General features: G+C 39.7%; 1 protein-coding gene across 1 annotated transcript in view; it reads right to left on the bottom strand.

Annotated features, from left to right (window-relative positions):
• Positions 1 to 21,915, bottom strand: part of TICRR (TOPBP1 interacting checkpoint and replication regulator) — a 43,244-nt gene that overhangs the window by 16,022 nt on the left and 5,307 nt on the right. The window contains exons 2-15 of the mRNA XM_061394422.1: positions 17,573 to 17,852; positions 16,404 to 16,642; positions 14,914 to 15,148; positions 13,864 to 13,993; positions 12,037 to 12,176; positions 10,849 to 11,067; positions 9,400 to 9,566; positions 8,689 to 8,786; positions 7,787 to 7,880; positions 7,613 to 7,692; positions 7,208 to 7,444; positions 6,595 to 6,688; positions 4,582 to 4,642; positions 1,478 to 1,624 (exon numbers count right to left, since the gene is read on the bottom strand). Of these exons, the coding sequence (XP_061250406.1) occupies positions 1,478 to 1,624; positions 4,582 to 4,642; positions 6,595 to 6,688; positions 7,208 to 7,444; positions 7,613 to 7,692; positions 7,787 to 7,880; positions 8,689 to 8,786; positions 9,400 to 9,566; positions 10,849 to 11,067; positions 12,037 to 12,176; positions 13,864 to 13,993; positions 14,914 to 15,148; positions 16,404 to 16,642; positions 17,573 to 17,852 (2,221 nt within the window). The remainder of the gene's footprint in view (positions 1 to 1,477; positions 1,625 to 4,581; positions 4,643 to 6,594; positions 6,689 to 7,207; positions 7,445 to 7,612; positions 7,693 to 7,786; positions 7,881 to 8,688; positions 8,787 to 9,399; positions 9,567 to 10,848; positions 11,068 to 12,036; positions 12,177 to 13,863; positions 13,994 to 14,913; positions 15,149 to 16,403; positions 16,643 to 17,572; positions 17,853 to 21,915) is intronic.

The following is a 21,915-nucleotide window of genomic DNA, read 5'->3' as shown; positions in this document are numbered from 1 at the left end:
AGAAGAAATGGAGTAGCCATCACAGTCAACAAGAGTCTGAAATGCAGTACTTGGATGCAATCTCAAAAACGACAGAATGATCTCTGTTCGTTTCCAAGGCAAACCATTCAATATCACAATAGTCCAAGTCTATGCCCCAACCAGTAATGCTGAAGAAGCTGAAGTTGAACGGTTCTATGAAGACCTTCAAGACCTCCTAGAACTAACACTCAGAAAAGATGTCCTTTTCATTATAGAGGACTGGAAAGCAACCCAATTTAAAAACGGGCAAAGATTTCTCCAAAGAAGCTATACAGGACTTCCCTGGCTGCCCATTGGTTAAGAATCTGTGTTGTCACTGCACTAGACGCAGGTCTGATCCCTGGTCAGGAAACGAAGATCCTGCATGCCATGCAGTGGTGAGACCAAAAGAAAAAAAAGAGGCTATACAAGTAGCCAGTGAGCACAAGAAAAGAAGGTTAATAACATTAGTCATCAAGGGAATGCAATTCATAATCACAATTACACACCACTTTACACCCACTGGATGAGTAGAATCAAAGAGGGACAATGGACGGCAGTGGTAAGGATGTGGAGAAATCAAAACCCTCACACATGGTTAGTGGGAATATAGCCACTTTGGAAAACAGTTTGGTAATTACTCAAAAGTTAAACAGAGTTGTTATGTGGCCCAGCGAATTTCATTTCTAGGCATATGCCTGAGAATAAACAACATGTCTACACACAATCTTGTACATGAATGTTTACAGTAGCATCACTCACAATAGCCAAAGGTAGAAACAACTTAAATGACCACCAAACGATGAATGGATTAGTAAAATGGAGCTTATCCATACAATGGTATATTATTGCCAATAGAAAGAAATGAAATACTGAGACACACTACACCATGTATAAACCTTGAAAACATTATGCTAAAGTAAAAGAAGCCAGTTACAAAGACCATATGATTCTTCTTATAATACTCGTAAGAAATCTATAAAAATATAAAGCAGACTGGTAGTTGCCTATAGCTGGAAGGATTGGGAGAAACGGAGAGTGACTAGTTAGTAATGGGTTCAGGGTTTCTTTCAGGAATGATGAAAATGTTCTGGAATGTGTCATGATGTGGACAACTTTGTGAACATACCGAAACCACTAAATGTTGATTTTATGATACATGAATTACCTCAATTACAACAAAGAAGCAACAACAAAAATAAACACATCGAAAGATTAGAAAACAGCTAGTCACCATCTTTCATTCCTGTTTAAGTGGTTTTATAAAATAGGTATTTGTTGTCTTTCAGAAGAGAGGAATGAGAAAAATAACAGGAATGATTCTTCATCTAAGCTTGGAGGGAGAGACATCCCAAGTGGAAAATTAACTGACGGTAACCACAGAGGAGAGGAAAACATGGGGTTAATGAGCTCCTGCAACACACAGCCTGGAGACTGGCCTGAGAACCCCTTCTCTTGGTTGCCCTGCATGCGGTACCTTTGGTCCTCTTAAAGCTGTCACGTTTATACTCCAGACCTTCCACAGCTGACACTGAATGGCTTCTGGGCAACCCCTTCTTCACAGATCTCTTTGAAGGAGAAATCATCTCCTGGTTGAAGAGATTTCTTCGAACTTTGGTTACTTCTGAAAGCATTAAAAAAAGAAAAAGTCAAACATCATCATTAATAAATGCCACACATGAGAAAAGGAAGATATCTAAAACAGAGAATCTGCTTGAGGAAACTATTTTACAGACTGACTGCTATTATATATTTACATTTAGTAATAGGATTTCCTTAAATAGTACACTCACATGGTATATCAAAACTATTTACTCTTATAAATTTAATTTAAACCCAACGTTCTGGGAATACACGGAAGGCCCACATCACTTAAATTAGAAAAGATTTCTTTTTTCTTCTTTTGAGTATTTTACTAGTTTACTGGGTAACAGTAGCCCCACCCTATCCAGGGTTTCACTTTCCAAGGTTTCAGTTATCCACAGCCAATTACGGACTGAAAATAGCAAATGAAAAATCCTAGAAATTAACAATTCATAAGGATTAAAGTTGTGTGCCTTTCTGAATAGCATGATAAAATCTCATGCCATTCTGCTCTGTCCCACTCAAAACATAAATCATTCCATTAGTCACCGAGTAGCCATCTGGGTTATCAGATCAACTATGGCAATATATAGCAGTGCTGTGTTCAGGTAACCCTTATTTCACCCAAATATCTCTTGAGCCCCAAAGCACAAAGTAGTGATGCTGGCAATTGGCATATGCCAAAATGAAGTTGCAAAATGCTTTCTTTAAATGAAAAGTTTCTCCACTTAAGGAAAGAAAAAAAAATTATATGCTGAGGTTGCTATGATTTATGATTAAGAATGAATCATCTGTGAAATGGTGAAGGAAAAATTCACACTAGTTTTACTGTCACATCTCAAACTGCAAAAATTATGCATGAAAGTGTTTAGTTAGGATTGAAGAGGCATTAAACCTGTACAAGATATTTTGAGAGCAAGAGACCAAATGCATGTTAACTTTTGTTATGACTATTCTATTTTATAAGGTATTAATTCCTACCGTGCCTAATTTATAAGTTAAATTTTATCCTAGGCATGTACGTATGTGCATGCTAAGTTGCTTCAGTTATGTCCAGTTCTTTGTGACCCCATGGACTGTAGCCCACTAGGCTCCTCTGTCTATGGGATTCTCCAGGCAAGAATACTAGAGTGGGTGGCCATGCCCTCCTCCAGGGGATCTTCCTGACCCAGGGATCAAACCCACATCTCTCATGTCTCCTACATTGGCAGGCAAGTTCTTTACCACTAGTGCCACCTGGAAAGCTCCATGTATGTATAGGAAAAAACATATATAGGGTTTGGTACTATCTGAAGTTTCAGGTATCCACTGTGGATACTGGAATGTATCCCCTGTGGTTAAGGGGGAACTCTGTGTGTGTGTGTGTGTGTTAGTTGCTCAGTTTTGTCTGACTCTTTGCGACCCCATGGACTGTAGACCACCAGGCTTCACTATCTGGAATTCTCCAGGCATGATACTAGAGTGGGTTGCAATGCCCTTCTCCAGAGGATCTTCCTGACCCAGGGATCGAACCTGGGTCTCCTGCATTGCAGGCAGATTCTTTACTGTCTGAGCCATCAGGGTGGACAAGGGGGAACTACTATATCTGAAATCCTCTTCCTAACTCCAGAGCATAAGAGTTGCAACCACCTAAACTCAAAGTTAGTAAAAAAAGCTTAAGAGTCAGGAAATACTTGACAAGGCAAGTGGGATGGCATCTTAAACTAGAGCAAGACGTCCTAGTGGATTATACCCAAAAATTCACTCAGGGTAAAAAAAAGTCTAAGACCAGGTTTCCCTGGTGGCTCAGCAGTAAAAAAATCCACCTGCCAATGTAGGAGACACAGGTTTGATACCTCATCTGGGAAGATCCCACATGAGGCAGAGCAAATAAAACACTGTGCCTCAACTATTGAGTCTGTGCTCTAGAGCCTGCGAGCTGCAACGACTGAAGCTCAAGTGCCTTCTAGAGCCCGTGCTCCACAAGAGAAGCCACCGGAATGAGAAGCCTGCACACCGCAGCTAGACAGTAGACGCTGCTTGCCACAACTAGAGGAAGCCGTGCACAGCGACGAAGATGCGGCACAGCCAAAAATGAAAATAAATTAAATTATCTTAAAAAAATTTTCTAAAGGCAAGTCATTTAAATAAAAATCAAATAAACCGGGATTCACAAACTGGGAGAAGCCTCTTTGTTTACCCATCACCAAAATATACATTAAGATTATCAATAATACACAAAGTTTCCAAAAGTGTTTCTCTCTCTCCATTATGAAAGCCTCTGTGACCTGCCTTAGGCTGTTCTATGAAATTAATCTGTGATCTGACAGCCAAATTTGATCTGTTACTCTCTGTTTTCCCCAAGTTTTGGAAAAGTTTAATATCAATAGAAAATTTCAAAAGGAATACAATAAACAGAATCATCACTAAAATTTATCAACTGTGGACATTCGTTTTCCTCCTCGTCCTCTCTACGTTTATACAATTGCCCATCCCAAAACGCTGCAGGGTGACCTGCAGACATCACAACTCTGGAGTTTCCTGTGCTTCAGCAGGTATCTCCAAAGAACAAGGGCACACTATCTATCCCACCCTCTCTCATCACTCAGCAACATCCTTCACAGCTTTTCTGCCCTAAATTTAAGCAGGGGTTGTGTGGTGCATGAATGTCACACCTAAACTCCTTTTATCTAAACTAGTTCTGCTGCCTCTTTTCTTTTTGGGCTTTCATGTGAATGGCATTTAAAAATATATGTATATTTCAGCCAGTTATTTTACAAAATGCAGTATTTTGAGACCATGTGAACATCTTAGTCTCCTAGCACACAGACATGTTTCATTAGCTGATAATTATACCAAACTATGTATTATATATACTGCAACATGTAGTTGCAACATGCAACTACAAAGCTATATACTTATATATACTATAAAACTATATATACTACATGCAGCTGCTTAAATATATGTAATCAAAATAAACTTGTCATTGGCTGTAACAAGGAAACAAAAGCATACCTTGTACTGTGTCTTTCACTGGGAGAGGAGGCTGCTGCTGAAGGGTAGGGTGAGAATTCTCCTGAAAGATGAGAAAATCCAATAAGAAAACTTCAATAGGTACTCATTTAAAAGAATAGGAATTCCACACAAAAAAACCCTCCTTTGATCCTTGCAATTTCACTTGTAGGAATCTGTAACAGAAACAGTTGTAAAATGGACAAAAACAGGGTCTGGGAATATACACAACAAACTGCCATCGGTGACTACTTCCGAAGAATGGATGGTGAAGAAGTACTAACATTTAACTTCATATAATTTCTATTTTTTAAAAAATTGCATTTATTTTATATTTTGGCTGCATGGCAGATGGGATCTTACCCATCTGACCAGGGGTTGAATTTGCAACCCCTGTGGTGGAACTTTGGGGTCTGAACAACTGGACCACCAGGGAAGTCCCTAATTTCAATTTTTAAACAATGTTTCTGTAGACCTTTTATAACTAAAATATAAGGGAAACTCCATTAGAAGATGGGTATACTCTGAGGAACGTCTCCATATAAAACTGCTATTTGGGGACTTCTCTGGTGGTCCAGTGGTTAAGACAACTCCTTGCCTCCACTGCAGGGGGCTTGGGCTCCATCCCTGGTCAGGGAATTAACTAAGATCCCACATGCCATGTGGTGTTGCCAAAAAACAAAACAAAATTCTTGCTATTTATTTGCTATTACAGTAGAGGATTCAAGTACCCAAGATCAAATGGCATCTAAATGAGAGAACTGTTTTTAAAGATTTTCTTGTTTTTTTTCAAGTATGCCACTGTAATCGCCGAAGAAGGAAAGTCATAGTAGAGCAAAAACTTAACAAATGATACTCTTTAACCAAAATCAAATCCTGATCATATAAACCTGGTCTTAAAGAAATACACTTTCTAGGCCAATATGAAACACACGTTTTCAGAAAGGAGACCTATCTTATAGAATCTTCTGACAGAGATGTTATGACACTTTGGACTTCACACTCTCCAAACAAAATCTAAGATTTGAATCTTATTCACTTATATGTATTAAGGTATACTAAGAAAGTGAACAGACTTCCTTGGTGGTAAAAAACCCGCCTGCCAAATGCAGGAGATGCCGGTTTAATCCTTGGGTCGGGAAGATCCCTTGGAGGAAAAAATGGCAACGCAGTCCAGTATTCTTGCCTGGGAAAATCCCATGGACAGAGAAGCATGGAGGGCTATAGTTCATGGCATCGCAATAGAGTCAGACATGAATTTTTAGCGCCTAAACAACAAAAAAGTGAACACCATTAACTCTTCAAAAGAAACCCCACCTCCTATTCTGAAGCGCAGCTATAAATCTCAAACAAACCGCTATTGTAATGATTAATGCTTGAAAGCTAGTTCTAGAATTCTAACTTTTCTCATAGTTCATGCAGTTCAAAAGTTTCAATGCATTCTTTGTCTCTCTCCTCTTAGACATTAATTCTATTTAGTAAATAGACTCCAGCTGGATTATTTTTTTTTTTGGTAACCAACAAGTCCTAAATCTACTGACAGAGAAAAATAATTACCACCTGGCTTCATATGTTTTTCTTTTTAACTTGTTATTGAAGTAACACATATTCACTGAAAAGTACTTTCTGGTACACAAAGTCCTAATATGATTGCATATTACTTTTTCAATGGCCTCTTTGCTTATGTTAGTTATCATTTCATGAGTTTTCTTAACCACGTTAAAGATTTTTAGTTAACTTATCCCTAACTTTTACTAGTGTTTTTTTTTCTCCCTTTAATATTACCTCACTTTTGGGAAAAACAATTAATCTTAAACAAATTTATATGTCTTTACTCCTTAGACCACGGTTGTAGACCACACATTCATAAAAATACCTAACTTTAGTTCTGTATCCACTAACATTCATTTCTTAAAAGTGAAGATACTGCCTTTCATTCTTATTTATTGCATCAATTCATGCCCAAAGGAACAACTCTGGCATAGCACCACTTTCTATCTCCTGGAAATGACTTACATTTTTGGTAGCTTTCTTGGCAACTTTGGGAATTTCAATTTGTCGCAGATTTTGTGAAACCTCTGCAATGCTTTTATGTCTGATTGCATTTTTCCTTTTAAAAATAGAAAGAAACAGTCAATATACACTCAATACAGGTGACAACTAGTTAGATTAGAATGGAACTAGAGTTTAAAATAAAACATTTAAATAAAAGTCAATTATCTTAAGGGTGGTCTGAACTTACAGCAAAACAAGTCAACCCCAGATTTCTAAAAGTAACAACTACAAATTTAAGTAGTTAAGAACAGTGAATAGCTTCATGGAAAATAAAAAGCTAAAACCCTAAGCTTATCTCATGGAAGGCTCCTAGTTCTTAAAGACCTCACATGGACAGTCAAGAGAAGACTATGGCTACACATATATATTACACTGCATGTTCCCAAGATAATATAAAGCGCGTCAGATGCTCCTTGTTAAGAACTCTTAATAATTGGCTTCTGTGATTCAGACATAAAGGCAACTATTAATTCAATAAATTATAGACAAAGACAACTGGACTTTGGGCTTAAACGTGCCCTATGCCAAGATGGTAACAGTGCAAGAAAATTCCTTTAAATCCTTGCACTCCTACCTTCTCTTCTTAGCTGATCTAGTACGAAGCTCCTCCAGTTGGTCAGATTCAGTGCCGCCAGGCAATGATCTATGAGCGTTTGACGGAAGAGGCACAGAAAGGGGTGATTTGCTCTCCTGGGTCATGGAGTCATCGCTGAAAAAATCTGCAGGAAGGACACCAGCCAGCTTCTGAGGAATCACAAATCCTAGGCTGTCGTAAAGACTTCCCAGTATCTTTGGGATTGAGTCAATATACCTGTGGAAAAGGTTGGTTAAATGTGGAACAGTCAGTCACCATTCCACCGTCTCTAATGCCTTCCTCACCTAGGATGAGAAACAGTCCTTACAATCCTACAGCTCTGAGACAATACTTATATAGTACTTGGTAAAGTAATGTAAATTTTAAATTAGTCATCAAACTTACAATTCCAAAATTCCTTCCAGAAACTTTGCTAGGTATGCTGAATCTTCAGTTAAACACAGCATGCGCAGCAAATCTGTCACCTGAAGATTTTAGAAAATTACCACATGGCCTCTTCAGGGCAGCTGAAACAATCTGTATACAGCATGTCCCAGTGGCACTAAGCAGTATACTTGCCTCACCCACTACTTGCTCCAGATCCTCTACACGTTCATGTACTGAAGGGCACTGCAGACACAGCTCCAAACGAAGAAACACCTGAAGCTGGCACCTTGAGAGAAAAAAAACACTCGGTCATATCTACTTTGAGTGTCACCTAACTAAAATGAAAATTCCTTCATTATGTAGAGATCTGTTTATAGAAGAAACAACCAAAAAATAGAAGAGCCGTGGCTTTCTAAATGGCGATAGGGTTACTAGGTAAACAGGTGATGCAGACTGCACGTGGTGGTGGTGGTGGTTTGGTCGCTCAGTCGTGTCCGACTCTTTGCGACCCAATGGATCGTAGCCCTCCAGGCTCCTCTGTCCATGAGATTCTCCAGGCAAGAATACTAGAGTGGGTTGCCATTTCCTTCTCCAAGACTGCACATGAGAACATTACAAAGAATCAGCCACAAAAGCCTCTTCAAGCAACAGGCAATCTATTTTAAACTGATACTTTCTCAGCCATAGAAAAAAAATAATGCTATTTGCAGCAACATGAATGGACTGAGAGATTATCACACTAAGTGAAGTCAGGAAAAGAAAAACAAATATCCCATAATCACTCATATATGTAGAAACTGAAATATGACACAAAATGAACTTACCTATGAAAAAGACTCACAAATATAGAAAACTTATGGTTACCAAAGGAGAAAGGAGGTGGGGAAGGGATAATTTGAGAGTTTGGGATTAGCAGATACAAACTATTATGTATAGATAAACAATCATGTCCTAGTGTGTAGCACAGGGAACTATATTCAATATCCTATAATAAAAAGAATTTTTTAAAAATTTAAAAAATATTAAAATCAATACAAGCAAATCTTGAGAGCTGTTTTTGGAGTAATTGTTTAAAAGAAAAGGTAGTTAATTACTCTCTGACTTTGCCTTCTTTATCCAGTTTTCCTACGTTCTGTCGAAGACTTTTGCTAGTTTTCAAGAAGTTGTTTCTTACTTGATACAGGCAGTTCATCTGAAAATATAAAATTATTACATAGGAGAATATTAGAATTAATGCTTATCATTATTTCTAATTTTCACACAATTTTATAATGCCCTAAGAAGGGAAGAACATGTTCTTTCTTTCATTTGAGTGAAAAATAGTATACTATTCTTCTTTTATATATTTTAAAAGAACATTTTTTTTAAATGTTGAAAGCATTTGACAGCAAGTGGGCATGGATACAGCAAGTCTGCAGGTTTGAACTTCCATAAAAGAAAGATTTCATTAAGTAGTGACTGAGAAGTCTAAGCAAAATACATCAATATTTTAAAGAAATGTTCCAGGTGACTCTAAAGTACAGTCAGGGTTAACAGCTACTGGTTTAATTCATGCAGCTAACATGCAGCTCAGATGAGGACAAAGCTTCCATTTGAAGAGAAGTGCATATAATTATTCCTAGTTGGCCCCTTTCCTTGATTTTCGCCTTCCCAGTGGACCATGTCCACCTTCCAAGACCTAGAACTGACTGGACTCACCATTCTCCCTCATCATTTCTAAAATGTACACTGCAAAGAGACATTTTCCAAGACACATGAGCCAGACCCAACAACAAGTAACCAACAGAGTTATGACAAACGACAACCTCCAGACTGGCTTCCTCTAATTCCTTGGTTCCCTTGGACTTTAAGAACGCTTTAATGTTTGAGATGGTGCTCCGAGCACATGAATACAGCATGGTGTCTCCTGCAGCCACAGTCTTTTGGTAATTTTCGTGTATGTGAGATAGTAGCTCTTCCTCAGTTTTAAAATCTGTGGGGGGAAAAAAGTGAAACTGATCACCAGATCCAATGGAAGGCGTTGTCTTTTATTTAAGCCAGTGGTTGTCAACCGGGAGGTTGTGCTGCTTAGGGAACATCTGGTTCTGTCTGGGCTGCCGTGACTGGTGGGGAGAGTAAAGATACCACTGGCATCTCATGGGTGGAGGCCAGGGATGCTGTTAAACATCTTATGGTTCACAGAGGATTATCCGGTCCAAAATGTCAAAAATGCAGAGGCTGAAGTAGTACAGAGACAGTGATTCATTTTAAGGGTTTGCACATCAAGTGTACATGTTATAAATTCAAAGGTAACCAGTAACAAATAAGAAATAAACTATACTACTTCCAAACCCATTGAAGATTATCCTTGTCCCACTGAATTGTTGGGGCACTGTTGTGCTAGTCTATTTATGGAAAAAAGATCTAGTTCAGAAATTATGATAATGCCACATTGCCTTGCATTACAATTAATTTGCTTTCCCATCTGCATTCCAGTATACCATAATAGCTCACAACGGATGTTCTATCTCACTCAAACTGACCATCATCTATGATCCAGTATTTCACAGGGGAAAAAATTGTTTAGAGCAGCAGAAAACTTTTATTCCAGAATTTTCAAAAGAACTCAGAGGTGACATCATGCAATTATTGCCCAAAGTTCTTCTGCTCAACTTTGAAAAACCCCAATAGTCCAACCCTAGATTATTCACAAAACTTTTCCCTTTCTCTTCATTCACAAATATATAAAACTTATTTAACCACTTGTCCTATGGCCAGGCCACAGACCTCCTTTGTGACTCTGCTTATACTAATCCTTCATTGGGCACACACTTCTTTTTTGTCTTTGCCTTCTAATCTCTGCTTATTCCTCAAAGTCTAACTTGGGCTCCACTGGCTTTTTAAAAGCCTTCTCAACCTGTTCTTCCCTACAATGACCTTTCCTTTCTCAGCTCCTAGTATGTCTTTAATTCTAAAATGAACAAGTATTTTCAGTTGCAGACTCTTGGTTCTTATATTCATTTTACCAATTCATTGTGTAGAGATGTGTGTATGTACACACACACACACACATATATATATTCATTATTATTTGTAACTGGATCATAAATCTAAGGAGAGGAAATTATTTACTCCCCATAACACACTTGTGGACATGTAGCAGATATCTAATAAATGTTCATTAAGTGAAGGATATGATTACAGCTTAAAAATATGAGCGTATGGAAGAGTAAACATGAGTGTAGGCATCAAAATCCAATGGAATTAAGGAATACCTTTAGGTTTAGAACTTCTCAGTGTTCTTCCTCTGTTTTCCAGTCTATCTGCTGTTCTCCCATTGGCTGTCTTTTGGATCCCTTTCTCCCCAGCTGTGTCTGGACTGCCATCTGGATGTAATTTCTGAGCCTTTACATTCAGTCTTGCAACATTCAGCATCTTTAAGGAACGGCACATGGTATTCATCTTCTTCCTCACTGGAGTGCGAGGGACACCTCCTACCAAAACAACATCATGGGAAGAAAAGTAAAATAACTTTTACTTCCGTGGGATCAAGAACTACTTTAATTCAGATTAAATATTCTGCGAAAGAATACTGAGATGAAGTATATCCCTTCAGAATGATCTGAATTGGGTAATTCTTGCTACCAATAGGGTGGAAAGCGCTCTTTTAACTGAAGTTTAGGAGCTAAATATCTCAACATAATTGGATGATTTTTACCTCTAATGCCAAACAGACAAGAGACAAAATGCCAAACAGACTCATTTTGGTGTTACCCAATAGTCACAGAGTTGCAATGAAACTCTTGAAAGGCAATCCAGCAGTCTACACCCAGAGCTCCCTTTTCCTCACTTTTTGATACAGTAACTTGTTCATGGAAATGTATACCAAGGAAATCACTCAGAGGATAAATCACATACATGATATACACTATAGTATTTACCATGGTAAAACCTGAAAACAATCTACATGTTCAGCAACATAAGGAATTTGCCAATTTTTTAAGCAATGAGATAGAACAGTAACTAAAAAAAAGACAAAGGAACAGACAAGCAAGTATCTATACGCAGCACACAAAGTTGCCATTTAAATTTCTGTTACAACTAAAACCAAAAATGGTTTAGTCATTAAGAAGGTAGGAAGGATTGTGGGTGACTTTTAAAATCACTGTTGTACTAATGTAATTATTTTCAGATGTGAAATAGAAGAACTTGACCTTTATTCAGTTACCATTTCAACTTCATTTTAGGGAATATCAATCTTTTAAAACATACAGTGTTGGGACCTGCCTGGTGGTCCAGTGGCTAAGACTTGGCACTCCCAATGCAGGGGGCCCGTGTTCCATCCCTGGTCAGGGAATTAGATCCCACATGCCACAACTAAGAGCCGGCTTAGACAAATAAATAATATTTACAACATACAGTGTCAAAAAAGACTGTAAGAAATTGCCTATCTACATGCTTACGTTTCTTTCTGCTGTCTTCCTGACTGGATACACTGTATTCTTCACGAGACTTTCTCTGGTAGAGCTCAGAGAGGCCGCGTGTCAAGTCACTCTCAGTTTTGGAAGGCTCCTCCTTAGCAGATGAGGTAGCCTGTAGTAACCTGTGAGTAAGTCAAGATGTCAAGCATAAAGGTGACATTCTGATTTTCCAAAATGCTTTAAAGACAAAGCGACAACAATATTCGAAAGCTACTCAAAAGAGGTCCCCACAAGGAAAAATGTCCATCTTATCATTTATGATTTGAGTAAATTCAGGGACAGAAGTTACCTGCTCACAAAACCATTAATGTATTAGGGCATCCAGTATTGACTTTATACACACACACACACAATTTATTTATTTATTTTTGACTGTGCTGGGTCCTCCTTGTTGTGTGGTTCTTTTCTACTTGTGGTAGGCAGGCTTCTCACTGCGGTGGCTTCTCTTGCTGTGAAGCACAGGCTCTAGGCGCTTGGGCTTTCTGTGGCTGCGGCACACAGGCTCAGTGGTTGCAGCTCCCAGGCTCTAGAGCACAGGCTCAGTAGCTGTGGGCACACGGGCTTAGCTGCTCCATGGCATATGGGATCTTCCCCAACCAGGGATCAAACCCATGTTTCCTGCATTGGCAGGTGGATTCTTTACCACTGAGCCACCTGGGAAGCCCCAATATTGACTTTCATTAATAAGATTCTTCATATCCTAGGGTTCATGTCTAATTATGGCAACTATTTCACTCACTTCTGGGCTTCCATAGTCTTTACCCAGTGTCCATACATTAAAGTACACAATGATGTAATACCGTGTAGTGAGTATCAGAGTAACTTTTGAATAAGTCTTTCACACTCTAGTAAACTAATTTGGGACTGATGAGCAGGGAAGGAAGTAGAGCAGGGGAGATTAGCTATTAACTGCTTTACCACCAAGAGCTAAATTACAGTCACTAAGGAAATAATGAAAATAGCACAACTTTCAAAATGTATAATTTCTATTTCATTATCTTCTATTATCTGATATCATCTGATCTAAAAGTAGGAGAAAGTTATGATGACATTAGTTGAATTAGTTCATACAAGCAGTAGATCTGAAAAAGCCTAATTCTCCCTAAGTGTGTTGGTATTTCCTTAATAGTGAGAAAGGTTTGCTTTTTTCTCCCTGTTAATTTACCAGAGCTTCAGATTATTTTTTAAATGAAGATCAATCATGACAGACACAGAGAAAGCCTAACCCAATTTCTTCCCATTCCTTTCTCCCAGAGATACCCAAGTCTATGACTAGGTTTTTATTTATTTTCATTATTGCTTTTTAAATTTTTGGTGTGCTCTCGACTTCGTGATTCATCTAACTAGTTTTTACTTCTTCTTCAGAAGATGCTTTAAGTCTGTAAATTTTCCTTTACGTATAAATTTAGCTGCATCACACCAGTTTCTTTTTTATTGAGATTTAATACTAAATATTTTCTGACATCTATGAGAGTATTTTATTTTTGTAATTAACCTTTTCTAAATTTTTAATTCTGATAAAATACACGACATAAACTTATCATCTTCATCACTTTTAATCACCACCTAGATCACTGGTATTAAGGATATTCCTAATGTGCTACCATCAACTCCATCCAGCTCCAGAATTCACCTTGTAAAACTCAAACTCTGTACCTGGTAAACAACATTCTCCATTTGTAACTAGTTTTTAAAATTACTGGACTATACTCAGGCAATGTGGCTTGTTATAAACAACAACAAACTCACATGCAGACAACTGAGAGATGGTTTTGATTATCAAAACCCAGAGAAATAAATAAGTTTTACCAGAATGACTCCATCAAACTTGAACTGGCTCCACTGAGGTTAGAGCAAGGAAACCACTTCTCCACAATAGCCGAAGTCCAGGGAGCACTGCGGCCAAGCTCCTGCTGGGCCCATTCTGGGACAGGCAGGTCTATAGAAACGAGCAGAGATGGAACAGAAGAGGCATTAGAAGAAAGCAGAGACTCCCAAGCACTTGCTCCTCCTCTCAACTGACTGCGTTCTTCCAGAGGAATTCCAAAGCAGCAGTATTAATGACGTTCTTTCAACTGCACAACCAATTCCAACAGGCCTTTGTTGTCTATGATCAGTGTGCAAACACAGGCTTCCTCACTGTTCCTCAAACACTGGACACACAAGCCTCAGCACTGACTTTTGCCACTATTACCTCCTTCACAGCCTTTGCTCACATATCACTTTTTCAACAAGGCCTGTTTGAAACTGTAACTCTCCCATCCCTTACAACTCCCCATTCCTTTTTCTCTGCTCTATTACTACAGCACTTAACTCTTTAAAACACACTACATAATTTCCCTATTGAGTTTCCTGCCTTGTCTCCCCTGACTAGGTAAGCTTCACGACAACAGAGACCTTTATTTTGTTCTCTGATGTTCTCCTAGCAGCCGGAACAGAGCCTGACATGCAGGCACTCAACAAATATCTACTGAGTAAATATGAATGGAAGAAATATCAAATTGATTCTATTTATATCTATTTGGCATAAATAAGGTTTGTACCCTATTAGTAACAATGCAATAAAGTAGAAGGTAGACAGAACCCTAAGATTTACATGCACTTTATTAAACATATTAAAAACTAGGTTTCCTCTTATACTTTCAATTTCAAAAAGGTTTTACAGAGCCGTTGGCCTCCTCAAAAGCTTCAGGATTTCTATAAATGATTTAAAACTGCCAGAAATACTGTAGCTACTTTTACCTGTTCTATAACGGATACTAAGTTCTACTAAGAGCATACTGAAAAAAAGGTTATGATGCTAGAAACGATGGTAAACCACTGACCTGGAGTAGGCCAGTTACTGGTTCAGAAGCTTACCTGAGGTAGCAGGAACTTCAAGAGAACTGTCAATCTGTTTGAGTACACCATCCACAACCTCAGAAAAAAGGGCAGCTGAGTCCTGGGGGCTCTCTGCCACAACCGTCTGGAGAAGATGTCTTTGAGACTCAGTCTCCCTGGTGCAGAACAAGGTGAGAACTGTAGCACCGACGGAGAAGGGAGAAATAACTCCAGTGATGGGGGGCCAGCCTTCACCAGGGTCCACACTGGCAACCTACACGAGAAGTTCTAATTAGTTGAGAACACCGTTAACATGTGTCTAAAGAAGCATGTGGTTTAGTAAAAGGATGACTGTGTCATCCAATGATTAACATAAAGGAGAAAACTGAAAGGGACTTGGGGGATACTGGTGCTGGAGCTGAACTTACTGATCCTATAATCCCAATCCCTCAATTGACAGACAAAAACCTAAGTCACCAGAAGTATATACTAAGCACTTACTATGTACTTACTGCAACTCACAGAATCCTCATAACCACTGACGTAAAAATGATTACTGGGATTTCCCTGGTGGTCTAGTGGTTAAGGCTCCAAGCCTCTACTACAGGCGGCCTAGGTTCCATTCCCGGGCGGGGAATTAAGATCCCACATGCTGCACAGTGTGGTCAAAAAAAAAAACAAACAAAAAAAAACACTAATCCCCATTTTATAGAGGAGGAATTGAGGTTAAAGAATAAGCAACCTGCTTAAGGTCACCCAGTTAATAAAAGGCAGAAGCCAAGCGTGTTTGAATTCAAAATTCATGCTCTTAAACAGGAATCAGTTCTATCACTTGAGGGGATTTATTCAGATCATATGGTGGGCAACCGAGCTGAGACCTAATCCAGGTCACCTGACTCTGACCCCAGTGCTCTGTCGGAGTACACAACTCTTAGAACAACACCCATCCAAACGACTACCCAGTTTTCCTCTGGAATGTTTCACAATGGAATGCAGAAGATAGCAACCTTCTGAGCTTACAAAGGCAAAAGATGAAGTAAAGTAAGGAATTTGCTAGAGTTAAAAAATTCCATCACTTTTCTATCAAATCTGGGTATACATGAATTCTGCTTCAGAAGACATTAATAAGTTTGTATAACTACTGGACACTATTATATTTAATTTTACAATGTACAGTTTTTTAAAAAATGAATTTATTATGTAAAAGTACTAAATACATAATACAATGTATTAAAAACAATGAGAAACCACCTATCATTTCACTTCCCTAATGTAATTATTCCATCTGGCCCACCACCTTTTCCCTATGTGAATATAATTTAGTTTAATTAGATTCAAGGTTACATGCAGTTCTATATGCTATTTCTTTAATAATAAGCACTATCATGACTCTATATTACTTGCAAAAACAGCACCTGTTTCATTGAGACTGTATTATGTAGGGGGCTCCCTGGCATTTTACAAATGCACTTATTTCACTTTACCCGTGTTATTAGACCAGAATAACTTACCACCTGGAAGATACCTACCAGATGTAACTCTTCAGCAGTCAGCCTGTTTACCAGGTGCTGAAATAACATCCTCTGAGTTGATCTGTCTCCATCTGGACTTTGCAGCATCCAGCTATCGGTGCCCAAAGTTCCACTTGTTGGGAGGGACCACTGGGTCACTGTGCCTTTTAGAAAAATTCTGACTGGTTTCTGAAAATGTCTCTGATGCATGGCCAAGGGCTCTAGCGTGACTGTCCATGTTTCCTGAAGCTCTTTGCCTGTGAGGAATATAGGATATTGAAATTCTAATAAAAGAAGTAGCTCCTAAAAAGAGATGCAAGGTTAAGAAGAAAAAAATTACACTGCCAGCTGGGGTACCAGTATTATCACTTAGTTTACACTTCAACCCCCACTCTATCATCAACAGGCTATCATAGTAAATTCTATAAGGAAAAGCTGTATGTGACAGGAATTATAAGGGTGTAATTGATGTCAGAACTCAATAATTATGACTTAGAAATAAGTATTCAAGCAATACACACACAGGAAATCTGCTGCTTTTTAAATCCATAAAATACAGCACATCCTATCTTATGTGGTTAAATTCTAAAGACCATGTAAGACAAACCTGCTTAAATAATACTCTTGAAATTTCCTTAAATTGCCCATCATGTAAAATACAGTTTATTTATATCTCTATATAATATTGCTTGAATATACAATGATTCAGAAATTATGATTCACTATATGGCAAATCATATGATAAAGCAAATTTATGAAGATTCCTGTATGCTGGCTCTTTATGGTAATAAACACCATTTTCTACTTCAACTGACTAATTTGTTATGTCTTCTTAGTCAATCACTGATTTTCTAGGGTCTTCAATGTATCAATCTCATCTATAGGACAGTGAAACCTTACCACTCATTCGCTTCGGCACCTGACAACTCTGCAAAAAGTTGGAAAACCCTTTTAAATCACTCAGTTGTCCTTTCTGCATGGGCTTACAGTGTACCAGACTTCAGTCCTTTCCTGTGGTATCTCTGATTTGGCTTAGACATCTTTTAATTACAAGCATTAACGGAGGGCCTAGGCTGCTAGAAATTCTAAATTCTAAAGAATTCATCGGCCTGCCTTGAAGAAATGAATGACACCAGACCAACCACTCCATCCCCACACTACCCCTGCCCCAAACAGTATTTGCTTACCTTCGACAGGGAAAAATAATGTTCCTTCTATCCGTGGAAATGAGGCTTCATACTCAGGAGAATTATAGAGCAAACAGTTTAAAGTAGAATCAGTTGGCAGAGTTGAAATCCATGAAGAGAGGTGAGGTTTACTTGACAGCTTTCTTTCACCACTGAGCAGTGTTTCCCCAGCTTTGGTAAAATCCTGGCTGAAACTTTCAAATGGCAAGACGGTGCCTCCCACATGGTAGAGCAGTTCACATACTGTCCAGTAGCCAAGGTGGTCTGGGGATTCCCAGAGCTAAAATGAAAATTACAAAGAATGTTGGGTTATTGTAAATTAGGTATTCATTGTGGTGTTGGAGAAGACTCTTGAGAGTCCCTTGGACAGCAAGGAGATCAAACCAATTTCCTAAAGGAAATCAGCCCTGAATATTCATTGGAAGGACTGATGCTGCAGTGGAAACTCCAATACTTTGGTCATCTGATGGAAAGAGCCGACTCATTGGAAAAAAACCCTGATGCTGGGAAAGATTGGAGGCAGGAGGAGAAGGGGATGACAGAGGATGAGATGGTTGGATGGCATCACCAACTCAATGGATGTGAGTTTGAGCAAACTCTGGGAGATGGTAGAGGACAGGGAAGCCTGGCGTGCTGCAGTCTATGGGGTCACAAAGAGTCAGACACGAACTGAGCAACTGAACAACAAAAGGCATTCATAAAAGTAAGGGAAATCAGGAGAAAGTAGATATGTACATTAAAGGATCAAATTATATAATTCATGCATTGGTTGAACCAAACATAAATAATGGCCAGCATCCCATTACCATGGCTTCCTTCGTGGCTCAGACAGTAAAGAATCTGCCTGCAATGCAGGAGACACAAGTTTGCTCCCTGGGTCAGGAAGATCCCCTGGAGAAAGAAATGGAAACCCACTCCAGTATTCTTGGCTGGAGAATCCCATGGACAGAGGAGCCTGTCGGGCTATAGTCCATGGGAGTTGCAAAGAGTTAGACACATCTGAGCAACTAACACACACACATCCCATTAGTACACAGCCCAGGAATAAATGCAGTATATGCTATGCTATGCTAAGTCACTTCAGTTGTGTCCGACTCTGTGTGACCACATCGACGGCAGCCCACCAGGCTCCCCCGTCCCTGGGATTCTCCAGGCAAGAACACTGGAGTGGGTTGCCATTTCCTTCTCCAATGCGTGAAAGTGAAAAGTGAAAGTGAAGTCGCTCAGTCGTGTACGACTCTCAGCAACCCCATGGACTGCAGCCTACCAGGCTCCTCCGTCCATGGCATTTTCCAGGCAAGAGTACTAGAGTGGGGTGCCATTGCCAATAGGCCTTTAAGAAAGCACCTATTCAGTGAAAACAGCACTTCAAGTTCTATCTTCTGTCAAGGAACAGAAGTGATGCAAATCACTAGGGACAAATCATAAAATGTTAGAAGAAATACAAAACCATTACACATTAATAAAAGAGAACAATCATGTCCTCCACCACACAACCACAGCCAGGTGTCACCAGAGTGAGGCAGGAGCATCTCCCTTAGAGGGTTACCACCCACAGGTCTGCGTGGAGAACAAACAGGTCTTCTCAGTCCTATCTTTAGTGTTTTCACTTAAGACTGGGACTCTTACTGTAGCCTACAGAGTCTGTACTCTGCCTCCAATCTTTCCTCCTTTAAGTATTCTAAAAACTACATACTCAATCATGCTACTTCTGTGAAGACTCATACAGGCTTCCCATTGCCCTACTGTAATGGTGATAGAGCCCTTTAAACCCAGCTCTAAACAACTTTTGCAAAGACACTATCCTTCCCTCACTCGTTCCTACGTCCCGGGCACACTGAACCATTTGCTGTTTCCTGAACATGCCATATTTTATAACGTTTCCATGTTTTCGCTGGTTCTGTTTGCTGTGTCTTCCCCTTCCATTTTCACCAACTGGATACTCATTATACTTCACTATCTAGCTCAAACCCCGCTGTCCCCGTAAAAGCATTCCTTACTCCATCACACATAGCTGACTCTTCATCCAACTTTCTTTTAACAAACTTTTATTGAGCCACCATACGTGCCACTGAGCCCGGCTAGGACCTGGGACCCTTTATTGGAGTGAGTGCACCTGGACAGACGAATTCAGAGAAATTATGAGGGACTAAAAGGAGCTGTATGCAGCCAGGGCAACTCTGAACAATATGATACAAAAAGGCCACAGATCAACTGCCATCTCTGAGGTGTTGAGAGCAAAAGCAGGGTACTGAGCATGATCCTGTACACAGCACCACCTGGGGGGGTAGGGGGACAGTCCACCCAAGCTATACCTCCACCCAACCCACCCATCTGCTCCACGGCACCCCATGTAAGAAACCAGATCCCTGCCTGTCTCCTAAGGGCACCTGTTTCTTGTTCTTGTTCCCTCAAGCAGTACAAGTCCCAGCAAAACCTAGACTGAATCTTTCATCTAGCCTCTCACCAATTTCTGTTGATTACAGAGTCCAAGGACCCAAGTCGATAAAACCATGAATTAGCAAAACATAGTCCCTATCTTTGTTGATCTTAAAGCCAAGCGTGGGGTGAGTAAAACAGCAATAACATGTAAAATTTAACTCAGAACCACAATATACTGTACAATATTCAGGCACTACGGGGTTTCCCAGGTGGCAAGAATCCGCTGCCTGCCAATGCAGGACATGCAGGTTCAATCCCTGGGTCAGGAAGATCCCCGGGAGGAGGAAATGGCAACCCACTCCAGTATTCTTGCCTAGAGAATCCCATGGACAGAGGAGGCTGGCAGGCTACAGTTCATGGGATCACAAAGAGTCAGACACGACTTAGCACACATTGTTACATGAAGGAGCACCTCCCCTAGAATACATTGATCATGCTGGTTTGCCTACTTCACAGATGAGCTAACAACTGTAAACCATAAATTGCTATGTGAATGTGAAAAATTAAAACCAGAAGGGCATTCCAGGTCATCTCCACATTTTTGATTATATCAAAGTTCAAAGAGGGGCATAAGGGTGCCCAGGTTCACAGCAAGGCAACGACACTCCAGTCCAAGAACCCAGGACTCTCCTGACAGCGCTCTTAACGTAGGGGTCATGGCCCTGATGGACTTGGACGAATCGATTGAACAGTTTAGGAACAGTAGTTAAAGGAAAAAAGCCATGAAAGAAAATTATCAGAGCACAACAGAACACATCATGTATGGTGAAGATAAGCAATGTACTGCAAATGTTTTGCTCTGGTTGTGCCTGTCACTTTGGAAAACGCTGCCATAGACTAATCAATTGTTATTTAATGTTACCACCAAGGCAGCCACACCCTTGCTCATTGGCTAAGGGGGAGAGTGGCAAGCTAATTCAGGTATCATAGATTCTGATTAGGATTTTCTGCCCAAGGGAAACAAAAAATGTGCTGAAACTGTTTCAGCCAGAAGACCAGGAAAAAAATTTTTTCTTAGCAAATTAAAACTTTCTTAGTAAGTAAAACTTTAAAAAGGAGCTGAGAAGGACATTAGCTTTGGTTAAAAATACATGTACATGGGGCCTTCCCTATGGTACAGTGGGTAAGACTCCACACTTCCAGAGCAGGGAGCCTAGGTTTGATCCTTGGTCAGGGAACTAGATCCCACAGGCCACAGCTAAGAGTTTGCATGTCACAACCAAGACCACAAGCAGTCAAATAGAGAAATACTAAAAAGATACACATAAATGTACATGACTTTCATCAAGAGGCTTTTTAGTTCCTCCTCACTTTCTGCCATAAGGGTGGTGTCATCTGCATATCTGAGGTTATTGATATTTCTCCCGGTACTCTTGATTCCAGCTTGTGCTTCTTCCAGCCCAGCGTTTCTCATGATGTACTCTGCATAGAAGTTAAATAAGCAGGGTGACAATATACAGCCTTGACGTACTTCTTTTTCTATTTGGAACCAGTCGGTTGTTCCATGTCAGTTCTAACTGTTGCTTCCTGACCTGCATATAGGTTTCTCAAGAGGCAGGTCAGGTGGTCTGGTATGCCTATCTCTTTCAAAATTTCCCATAGTTTATTGTGATCCAGTCAAAGGCTTTGGCATAGTCAATAAAACAGAAATAGATGTTTTTCTGGAACTCTCTTGCTTTTTCTATGATCCAGCGGATGTTGGCAATTTGATCTCTGGTTCCTCTGCCTTTTCTAAAACCAGCTTGAACATCTGGAAGTTCACGGTTCACATATTGCTGAAGCCTGGCTTCGAGAAGTTTGAGCATTACTTTACTAGCGTGTGAGATGAGTGCAATTGTGGGATAGTTTGAGCATTCTTTGGCATTGCCTTTCTTTGGGAGTGGAATGAAAACTGACCTTTT

Source organism: Bos javanicus, chromosome 21 (assembly GCF_032452875.1).
Source record: "Bos javanicus breed banteng chromosome 21, ARS-OSU_banteng_1.0, whole genome shotgun sequence".
NCBI lineage: Eukaryota > Metazoa > Chordata > Mammalia > Artiodactyla > Bovidae > Bos > Bos javanicus.
This window is presented reverse-complemented; position numbering and strand designations above follow the sequence as displayed.